Raw genomic sequence first — 11243 nt, 5'->3', positions numbered from 1 at the left:
GTCATTACAAGCATGTACTACTGACATGAGGTATTTCATTACATAAACGCGTGGCAGAACATATGTGTATTGGCCTAATAACAACACTCAAATTGCTATGAAGAGCGAAGATTTACATCCAAATTTATTTGTGCATTCTTTTGGCAATATTAATAAATATTTTGTCGTTGAAATGTGATGCTTGATCAGATTAGTTAACCAAATGTTTTAGATATTAACAAAAACTTTTATTTATTTTACAAATATAATATTCTCATATCATACAAGCTAATAATAACATGACATGTGAGATTATGAATCAAAACAAGAAGAAGTTTCAAAATGGGGCTGACAAGGGTTCGGTAAGCGTTCCTTGATCGGGGGATTCAATGTTGACAGTAGAGCACAAGCACTGGCAAGGGGGCGTTTCAAGAATTTGAGCCTCCTTCCACTCCACAACCTTACTCTGCAGTTGCTCACCCTCTTCAGCAACCATATGCACCATGTCTTTCATTGAGCCAACCGGTCTCAGTCCCTACACACAAATTTAGATTAGCTAGAGGCCGGCGCATGAAATTTCATTATGTATTCAAATGCATATGTTAAAAACACACCTGAATGAATATAGCTGAGGCTTCTTCTGGTTCCATTTTCTCAACCACATCAGCAGCCAGTTCCTGCAGATATGAGAAACAAGGAGATCAGAAGAAGTTCAAACCCTAATCTAAATAATGTACTGCAAATACATTAAATACGTACCCTAGCATGGTTGAGTTGTCCTTCACTCAAAGTCCTAGGCTCCAACTCAATAGAACAACAAACTTTAGCCATGAAAAACAATCTATCAAGAAAAGCAATCCAATTGGGTAGAAGTTGCAGGCCATATGCCAATCAAAACCAACAGTTTTAGTGTTACTATCGCTGTTTATAAGACTAGTCTATATATATAGCATATATTAAGACCTGAGCCGATATTTTAGGCAAAGTCACGGACTGTATATAGTGACTGGTAGAAATTTTTGTAGAGCAAAGAAGCTTGTTACATCCCGTGGGCTTCTGTGATAGAAATTGATGGCCTATTTTGTATGGTGGGTAATATATGAATGTAAGGTTGTGATTGAGTTGACATTTTGGTGGAGGGTAGGTGTTTTTGTGTGAGCTGTATGTTTGGTGAAACAACTGTAACGAGGGATCAGTAGCATATTGGTTAACCCTTCCATTATTGAGTCTAGACTCTCACTAACAACATTTGAGTGAGGATTGATCAATAGTATGTGCACCGTGGTTCACCCGCATATTGGTGATCATATACAAAACTAAAATCAATTTCGCAGAGTTTTAAAGAAAATGATGAAGAGAAAAACTTACATGTAACGAGTGTATATACGCCATTCATCTCACAATAAGTGGTCACATAACTAACATGTCAGAAGATGTTACGAAAGATTATACACACATGTTGTATGTAAGCCCAAATCCCGAAAAGGCCAAGCCCAATAAAAGGCTTGAATAGGCCCAAACACCAGACTCATAATAGAATGACTCGGTTTCAGAAATTTGCATTTGGTGCCAAAATTGCCAAACCTTTTGTTTACTTAGACCAGAATTAAAAGAGGAAACCCCAATTTTAATAAAGTGGCAAGACCATTAATCGTGTTGACCAAGCAAATGCAGTCAAACTATACAACAAGGTTAACAAGAATAAACAAACAAGGCTAGGGGGAGCCTAGGAGAGGAACTGAAGCCTACTAAAGATAGCCAACTGGTTTTTTTTCATAGCCATGTGCCTGCTTATCTCTCCCTCTCTCTCTCTCTCACTCTCTCTCTCTCTCTCTCTCTCTCTCTCTAGTGAAATCATGTTACTTGGGCTACCAAGAATTCGTTAAGTCAATGACAGTTTACCTTAATGCTTAATGTGGGCATGCTCTGTTTATCAAATTTGGTCAAACAAGTGGGGGGTCAAACTTAAACCTCTTGTTCAGGTCGTGCATTTGAAGAAAAAAAAGAGAAGAATTTTGTGTTTTTTTAATTGTTCCATGAAATGATATGATCCTTTGCCAGATGTACATGTCAAAATCACACACAGGACCCAAACAGACCAGAACCTCATGACATGAAACAAAACCATCTGTTAGGCCATGTGAAGAGGAAGGTCACATACAATGGAGAGGTTCATGGGAAGAGAGACCTTTTCTTTGCTTGATGCATCTTGCTCCTTTTTGAAAAAGAAAGGCCTAATTGGCCAATCATCAGTCATTGTTTTTGCCCATTACCATTTGTAAGCTTTCCATCCATTTTATTTGGCATATTTTGTTCATGTTTCAAAAACTCATTTGGTGCTCATGTGGGGTTCTTTTAACATCTCAAAAGAACGTGGTCTCGCAATGCTAACTTCTTTTTTTTCTTTTTTGAAATCCTTTTCGTCTCAAAAGAAACCCCTTTTCCTTTTCAGTCTGGTCGATTAATTCCTGCTCGGCTTTTATCATTACGTTTATACTAATTATGCTTCTGTTAGATTAATTGAAGTTAAATACAATAAATACATGAATAAAAGCAGAGTTATCGATCGATTCATACTGAATGAAGAAGACATAGCAATTATGAGAATGATCTTCTTCTCTTTGTAACACCCGAATATTCTTGCTATCAATAGGTTAAGCACACTATAAAACTCGTGTATTGTGAGAAGAGGGACCGATACTTTTATATTGAGCAAACCTTAACACTATCTCTCCTATTGTAGATAGAGTAAGAGTTTAAACCAAACTAATATACTTAAGTGATTGAGTCATAATCAATATAAACATAAGTAACAGAAGTCCGTTAAAATTGAAAGTTTAACAATAACTAATAAACATAAATCTCATTATCTCATTCTAATACGATAATTATAACACGTGATTTGGCCAACTCACATAAGTCATCTTTACAATTACTTGGCAATTCTAAATTACCATTTGCATACTGTAGGGTTCTAATTCTTGATGAGTCTTGACCAAAGCATGTTATTACAATCGTACCACTCATCGTCACTCGATGTTATCACTCCACTTATGTTATAACGCACGTTTTTGTAAAAGCCCAATATATTGCCTCCTATAGGTCATTTTACCTAACTTCCCATTAATAAACCAAAACATGTGAAATTGCTTGTCGCTCTACCCAAGTTGAACTCCCCCCCAACCATCTTAATTAATTTCTACATACGCAACTAATTAAGAGTGAAATTATGATGGTCATAATAAATTCACACAAAATAAAAAAATATGAGAGAGAGAGAGAGAGAGAGAGAGAGAGAGAGAGAGAGAGAGATGCAAAGTCATAAAAAGGTAGCTATGGAGGGGACAAGAAACATATAACATATATCTAGTTAAGAAATAACATGGGTGGGAAAGATCTTGGAGACAACTGGGAAGCAAAGCCATTCTGGAAAAAAAAAAAAAAAACAATTGGATATATTATCCAAAATATAATTAAACAGAAACAGATGCAGGCATGCACGTCACGTACGCCATGTGCTTGGGTTTCATCATCCACATGCAAACCCCCCCCGAGCCTCCTCCATTTCACATTCTCTGCTCATTCAATTCAATCTGCTCATCATTCATATATATATATATATATATATATAGGAAATTAATTAAAATTTTAAAAAAAAATTGAAAGCAAGCATGCATATGTTTACATATAGTTGTGTACTTTTGCGTACCCTTGTTCTAGTCTTCTACGTATATGATGTTGTGGGCTTTCAAAGGCAGGATAAGGTAAAGGGCGGGCGAGCATTATTATTATTATGTTTACCTATCTTCATAGCTTTGCATGGCCCATCACTTGGCATTGTCTTTCCATGAAGTGAAAGCCCCCCATTCTATTTTATGTGCACATCATATTTTAATTTGTGTTCAGTTTTGATGTAAAGTGGCCATCTATCTGTGCATTGTCTAAAGTACTCTTGTTCTCATTCTCTTCATTCCATTTGGGTGACTGCTTCTCAATTATCATAACATACCAATTAGCTTGATATTTCTCTTTCTATACTAAAGAAAGTAATCTCGAATTTGAATATTCATTTCTCTTTTGATTCAGAAAATTCATCTGATATATAAAAAATTGTCAAATATACCTATATATTTCATTAAATTTCCAATTTTTGAGACTTTCAATCTACTCACTCTCTCAACATAACGCGATTAAATTATAAGCATTACATGTGTGATTCATCTAATTCAATCTTAAATGAACATAACAAATTGATGAATATGAAGACTAATAATAAGACAGTGGAGCCCATGGAAGGGCAAATGTCTAGGATCGGGTGGACAGTTAAATCAGTCCCCAAGTGTACCTAATTCGTTGTTTAATGATCCCCCCCACATGACCCTCCCTGCACCATTTTTGCAAGCTATATGCACTATGCAGCAAGCAGCCAATGCCAAAATTCCCCTTCAAATTGTTTTATTTACTTTTTCTCTCCTCTCTTGCTGCTTGCATTGGTTTTCAAAGTTTTTAAAACGCACTTTTATGTAAAATGGTACGTACACAAAACGACGTATCAATCAACAAACTACTTTTCTAAATTAAATTCCACCATTTCATAATTTCACTGAATCCCATGCTTTTCTTCTAGCTAGCTCCTCTTGCCCGCCTGCCTGCCTGCCTGCCTGCCTGCCTTATTATTCTCTTTAAATGCCCTGAAATTTGGGCCCTCGATACTCACAAAAAGGTGCCCACTGATCATTCACAATTCTAGTTGCTACTCTTTTTGGATGTTGAGCTCCAAAAATTTCTCGAGCTTGAGCCAAACATTGTTATTTCATGCAGTTCTCCATTGGCCTTATGATATACATTTCTTCTTTTATAGATGTCCAGGTCTTATTATTGTATAAACACCATTATAAATATATAAAAAAGCAAAAGAGGATAATAAAAAATACATAACATATTCACGGTACCTAATAGTATGTTTGTGAGTGTGGGATGCTTGAAAACTTGGACAAAATTGTGCAAATTTTGGTAGCTGAAAATGATTGACTTTCAATCAATGAAAAGCTAAGGAGGAAGAATTGACTGATTAAAAAAACAAAAAATATCTTGGAATTTGGACTTGTGAGCCAATGAGCTAGCTCCTCCTCATGTGCATGAGTGCTCTATGTCAACCATTTGCAGAAGCAAAGGCACTTCATCAGCACTAATGATCCTTCCTATGGCCCCATTTTGTTTCATCAAAGTCGGACAACCATTTTTTTTTTTTTTTTTTTTTTTACCATACCATTTATTTGATGTTAATTTATCTAACTATTAAGATGATAAACATTTCAAATTCCAAAAGAAAAAAAAAACATAATTAATATCCGTATCAATATTGTGGTAATATAATGTGATCGTTTAACAACATAATATATTAGACAATTTAACAATAAAATATTTTCTTGACACTGCACCGAAGCAAATGGCATTTCCTCTTTTTAACTTGTCCTTAACAAATAAACAAAATTTGTTGATTTTATTAATTTAACAAAAAAAGAAATTGAAAACAAAATGTAGGTAAAATTGATATTCTAAATTTGCCAAATTCGACAAAAAAAAGAAAAAGGAAAGTACAATACAAAGCCAATGCCCAACTTTCTCCCTTCCCCCCCCTCCCTTTTTTTTTTTTTTTTTTTCAATTCTACATATTTTTTTTTGCTCAATGACCAATACAAATTCAAATTTTAAGACCAAAAAATTAGCAAATTAAGCTAGAGAATTCTTGTTAAATTTAGAGAGGTGCACCCTAACTTATCCTACTCTAGCATCACTACATCATCTGCCGGAAATCGTTAACGTTATGGTGACGGATCAAGTACTCATCATGACCACCGTTGGATACGCCAAAAATGGAACTTTGACTAAGAAACTGATGCTGATGTGATCTATGGACCTCCTTTTGTCTCCGCAGCTCCAAAACCTTCCTATGCGAATTGGAATGCCTAGCCGACACAAAAGTGGGGCTCGCGGCGGGGCGGTACTCGGGCACAAGCCGGCCGGACTTATAGCGAACTCCGCACGCGTTACAAAGTGTTTTTGGGCCCATAGGGCCAGTTCGCCATTGCGGGGTCTTTTCTGCCGCACAATGGAGGCATTTCCGGCCCGAAGAGTCGGAACCCGAGTTCGAATTGCCACCAATACCATCTTTCTTCTTACACGTTGTCATTTTGGGAGGCTTGATGGTGTCATTGGGAGTGATGAGGTGGAGGAGGCGCGTGGACCAGTCTCCGGGGGCAGCGCGTGAGCGCTTGCTTCGGGCTTTTCCCGGGAGCGGCGTGTCGGGGTGGAAAAGCGGTGCGTTTTGATTCGTTTCAGAGGACGAGGACGTTTCGGGGGTTTGAGGTTTGGTTGTGGTCATGGACAGGAATTGGAGAGCTTGCAAGTCCTTCTCTGCTGAGAAGGAGTCTTCCACAAAGTTCGATAGCCATTCTAGCTCCGCCAAGTCGTCGTGCTGTAATCAAATTTAAATAACACAAATTTAATCAAATTTGCACTGAATAATTAATAAAAGTTTATTTCATAATTAAACATAAAATTAATGTCCTAATAGTCATCCTAATGCTCATGCGTATTGCATGCAAAAGCAAAGAGTAAAGCTATTTCCATCCTTTTTTTCCTCCACCCCCTTTGAATAATTTGTCCAATTACAAATTTATCCTTGTACAAAATTGCTAATTATTTTGCCAATAAAATGTTCTCTAACATTTAATTATAAAATTAACCTGTGGCTCATGCAAATTGTGCATGCAATGGCCAAAAACGAAGAGTTAATTAAATCCGAATTTACGTTAAGAATAGTGGTGAGGTGAAAATTAATGTAATTAGAGTTTTACCGGAACGCAAAGATCGCCGGAGAACTGAGAGTCGCCGAAGCTCCGGTTGCCGGAGAACTGAGGCTCTCCCCCGGAAACCGAGGAATTGCAGCTGTCTACGGCGGTGACGGCAGAGGAATCGGCAGCGGCGTCCAAGAAACCGCCGTCGGCGACTAGAGCGTCTTCGTTGGAGAAGTCGAGGAGGTCGTCGACGGTGAATTGGTCGCCGGCTGCGGCGGGCTTCCTCTCCTGCAGAAAGTCGGCAGCTCCGGCGTCGAAGTAGCCGCCGAGGTAGAATTCCGGCAGTTCCATTAAGTGCAGAAATCGCAGTGGTTAGAGAGAGAGAGAGAGAGAGAGAGAGAGAGAGAGGTGAAGAAGAGAGTTTGTTTGGTTTGTATGGGTGAGAGAGAGTGAGTGAGAGAGACAATGGAAGGAGGAGGGGGGTTTTGAGGAGTGAGGGGAGGGGCAGGAGCGTAAATAAGATGAAATTGGAGCATCATTGTACATGCAGAGAGGTTCGTATTAAATAATGAGGGCAAGGTGCTGGCCTTTTTGAACCGAACCCTTATGAAACTCGTCACATGATCGCTGACACCACCTCCACCTTTGTCACGTGCTTTTTGGACCCACCCCCAAAAACCCAACCCCCCCCTCTTAATAAAGCAAGGCAAAGCTGAAAATAAAAATAAAAAAAGAGGAATTTACCTTGGATTTTGGAAAAAAGAAAAAAACGAATGTAAAATATTAATATGGTTGACAAAAGCTTTAGTGGGTAATAAATGTTAAACTGTAAACAAACGGACCTTATCCAATTTACCAGCGTCAATTGGTCATGGGGATTAGCGTCGACTGACTCGGGCCCATCTGACTCAGTCTTGCAAACCTTCATTTTTCATGTAGGAAAAATAAAAAATGTTAGTGATTATATCAATTTTTATACACTAGATATTGGCAAAACAAACTTGGTTGAAAACTGTATACTGTTTTATTTGTATTTTCATATATAAATAATCCTTCAAATAAATTTATTTAATTAATATCTTTTATAGGACTCACTCTTCATTGAATTTGAGCGATTCGACTTTTTAATTTTCAAGTTTGAATTGATAGATCATTTTTGCAAAAACCCACAAAAATTAAAAAATATTGTATCATTTGAGTATTTCTTGAAAACCATGCTTCTTCTGTTTATTTCATCGCAACTAGATGTCTTAGTAGTTTACAATTTTAATTTTTTTGTTCAAGAATAATTTGTGATTTTTTTTGAAAAATCAACTATTCGAATTGTTAAACTACAATATTAAAATAAGCTTGTTATAATGTAATAATAAAATTGAACATTTGGCCATAAAACTTAGCAAAGTAAGCTTTTCCTAACATTTGAATCCTCAAATCTAGGAATGTAGCAGCACCTAAGCTATATCAATCTCCTAGAAGACCAAATTTTGGGAATTGTTTATAAACTATATTGCTTCAACTAACAGCCTTACTCTTGCTTTAACTAACACTTGAACAATTTTATGCTAAGTAACGTTATCACATAACAAACCCTTTTTATATGAAAGGAAGATAGAATGAGAGGCTACAATCCATCAAATTTTGCATATAATTATTTTTAAGTTTTTTTTTTTGTTGTTGAAAATTTAGATTAAAGGGTTCGAATCTGAGACTACTAATCTCGTTGGCTAGATCGTGGGTTATTAACTAGTAAATAATTGAACTATTTTTTAATTCATTTTGTACATTTGTGGGTCGATTTTATAACATAATAAAAGCTATAGCTCTTTCTTTTGTGTGTTGGTAGATGAATTGATGGATCTATTTAATTTAAGTCCAAATAATTTGGTTTCATTTATTTTCGTAGGAGGGTTTTACCCAACAATTAGGACCAAATGGTGAAAAGAAAAATCCAAAATGGAAATCCTCAAAAGATCATATATCATATATGGCAGGTAAGATTAAATCATCAAAAGTGAAAACCCTCCTAAGTGGCCACGTGGATGAGATCAAGACCGTTATTTGATTAAGTCGAGCTGTAAGCATCGTGCTTAAACGTGGGTGGGGAATATAAACAATGGGTTATGATGGAGCAATAGCAGCAAATAAGGGTAGAAAGTACAATTGATTAAAGTTAAAATATTGCATAAATCAGAGGGGGAAAACTTGAATTAAAGTAAAAGCACAATTCCCAAGACCAAAAAATTATTAGGAACAGAGGAATCCGGCTGTAAACTTGGACACTATTGGAATGCAGAGCCTTGGGAGGAATCACAGCGACAAAACCTGGCAGAGATCGATTCTGTAGGGGTTGAAAATTCGTCTTTAATTTGTTTTCATGTTTCTTTTTTCTCTTCATAATTTATGCTAATTACTTTAGTTTTGTTGCAATTACTTATCTAATAATTAGACATTAAAGAGTAATGCTAAGGCCCGACAGTCGCGGTTCGGTGCGTCGGTATTGTCTATCTGTGAATTTATGTGTGTTAAACTTAAACAGTATGCTCGACTAACCGTAACAAAATTCTAACATTAATAGACTATCAAAATCATTTCTTAATTTCTATTGTATGGATACATATACAAAAATTAAATTCAACAAATTTGACATTAATTTAAGCAAAAAAAGTAGAGAATACAGTTCAATTGAGCGTACGAAACAAGTATGTTGGCTTCGTTACTTTGTCAACCATTTGAACCAGGCATCGAGTAATTTGATTTAAAAAAATAGTATATAATTTTATTTTAAATCGAATGGCATTTGTTAGGCATAAAAGGAAATTAGGTTGCATGTAATTGGGGGGAGGGGGCTGGTAAAGTCCACGTGGCTGGAATCTATTCATGACGAGCCCACCTTCATGTGGTGCTTCCTTCACGTGCAATATGCTTAGCATGTCTAACACTAACATGGTAGCACGTGTGTGGTAGTCACGTGCCCCTCTCCTTAGTGCATGGGCTTTGAACTTGATTAATTAAGGGGAGGGAGCTTAATTATGGGATGGCCTCACACTCAGACTCACTTATTAGTGTGTAATAGAGTGAGTGAGTGTATTCAGCTTTAAGTTGGTTTTTGGTGAACAGCTTTATGTTGCTTCAAATTTAAAGCCCAAAAAGGGCAACCAGGAAAAATGCCTTCTTGGGTTTTAAGCAAACTTTTCCAGCTCAAATGTATAAAGTTGAAACTCTATTATGGAAATATATAAATACATATACAATATTATTGGTATGAGCTAGGGTTAAACCCGAGATTGATGATAAGATTTTAATAGGTAGCGTTAAACATTAAATATGTAGCGCAAGGGGCTTGTAGCTCAAACGATTCAGAGCATTTACTCCTCCACTCCGAAGTCTTATAATTCTCTCTTCCTCAATATCGTTTGTATAAAAATGAAAATAAAATGTAGCAAGACCTGCATAAACTACACCCATTGGGATAATTACATAAGACTTGCATCATCCTCGTTGTCTTTGAAGATACACGAAAAATTTTGAGCCCAAAATGAAAAATGTGAGTAAGGAATTTATAGAGGCCCAGACCATTAACACTTTGAAAGGGCAATGCCTTCATGAAAGAACAGTAGGGTTTTTGTGTGTAATAATGTTTCTAGAGCAAATTATAGTTGGATTTTTTGGGGGTACCTTTTCAGCCTTTAAGACTCAAATTGCTTAACATGCAGTGTTCAATTCAGACCATGTTTGATGCATTTCAGTCACTATGTAGGGTGCTCCAAGATTATGACAGAATGGTGTTATCCAATTTCAAAATTAAAACATAATGAGAAGAGAATTATCACCCAGCATAAGAGCCTCACACAATAATAGGTAATCTTTAAAACATGAATAGCAGCGCCAGCTGTGCTTAATTGCCATTAGGAAGTTCAGACACAATCTAACTAGTTCAGAGAAAGCAGTCACCAATATAACTATTTCCAGCAACATTTCGGTAATCAAGTGGAACTGAACATCGAGGGCCACCTTCGGGTGGTTGCCCATGACAAAGTATAATTTCAGTATAGAGTTAAGGTGTTTCAACAAGCAAAAGTGTCCTGATGTTGAAACATTGAGGGGAAAACATGGGATATTTGGTGTCAAGAGAAAAGGTGTTCAAACTAGGGTTGATTATGAAGTTGAACAAACGTCACAACAAACAACCTTGCAATAACTTTGAAGAATGAAACATAAAGCTTTTGATCCTCAACACATGGTTACAAAACAATACACAAAGAAAAGAAGGTGCTGCAGCCTAGAACCTATCCTCCTCCTACCCTTTAACACATGGTGATGAATGACCATGGTATCCCCTCACCAATTTTGCACTCAAAGAATGGCCCCTCACATGTTTTGATAAGTAAACCAATTCTACAATACTCAAGTTATGCCATCAATTTCGACCAAAAAAAAAGTCATGCCATCAACATGAACAACAAA

At 36.6% G+C, this 11243-nt stretch overlaps 2 protein-coding genes across 2 annotated transcripts; both read right to left on the bottom strand.

Annotated features, from left to right (window-relative positions):
- Positions 1-298: 298 nt before the first annotated feature.
- Positions 299-1005, bottom strand: LOC117623250. Its single transcript, XM_034354158.1, has 3 exons — positions 739-1005; positions 594-656; positions 299-514 (listed from the first exon to the last, which is right to left on the bottom strand). Exons 1-3 carry the CDS (start codon positions 808-810, stop codon positions 317-319), a joined length of 333 nt encoding a protein of 110 aa, XP_034210049.1. The 5' UTR covers positions 811-1005; the 3' UTR covers positions 299-316.
- A 4658-nt stretch (positions 1006-5663) lies between these two features.
- LOC117622192 (GATA transcription factor 9-like) lies at positions 5664-7247 on the bottom strand. The gene is made up of 2 exons (XM_034352780.1): positions 6840-7247; positions 5664-6457 (listed from the first exon to the last, which is right to left on the bottom strand). Exons 1-2 carry the CDS (start codon positions 7128-7130, stop codon positions 5777-5779), a joined length of 972 nt encoding a protein of 323 aa, XP_034208671.1. The 5' UTR covers positions 7131-7247; the 3' UTR covers positions 5664-5776.
- Between the last annotated feature and the right edge of the window lie 3996 nt (positions 7248-11243).

Source organism: Prunus dulcis, chromosome 3 (genome assembly GCF_902201215.1).
Source record: "Prunus dulcis chromosome 3, ALMONDv2, whole genome shotgun sequence".
NCBI classification, from domain to species: domain Eukaryota; kingdom Viridiplantae; phylum Streptophyta; class Magnoliopsida; order Rosales; family Rosaceae; genus Prunus; species Prunus dulcis.
The sequence above is the reverse complement of the archived record's forward strand: the minus strand, read 5'-3'. Positions and strand labels throughout refer to the sequence as shown.

Excerpts from the sequence above, each read along its gene's own strand:
- LOC117623250 (XM_034354158.1), bottom strand. The coding sequence starts at position 810 with ATGGCTAAAGTTTGTTGTTCTATTGAGTTGGAGCCTAGGACTTTGAGT. Across the intron at positions 657-738 it reads GACAACTCAACCATGCTAGG|GAACTGGCTGCTGATGTGGT; the intron begins GTACGTATTTAA and ends TCATATCTGCAG. Across the intron at positions 515-593 it reads CCTCAGCTATATTCATTCAG|GGACTGAGACCGGTTGGCTC; the intron begins GTGTGTTTTTAA and ends ATTTGTGTGTAG.
- LOC117622192 (XM_034352780.1), bottom strand. The coding sequence starts at position 7,130 with ATGGAACTGCCGGAATTCTACCTCGGCGGCTACTTCGACGCCGGAGCT. Across the intron at positions 6,458-6,839 it reads CCGGCGATCTTTGCGTTCCG|CACGACGACTTGGCGGAGCT; the intron begins GTAAAACTCTAA and ends ATTTGATTACAG.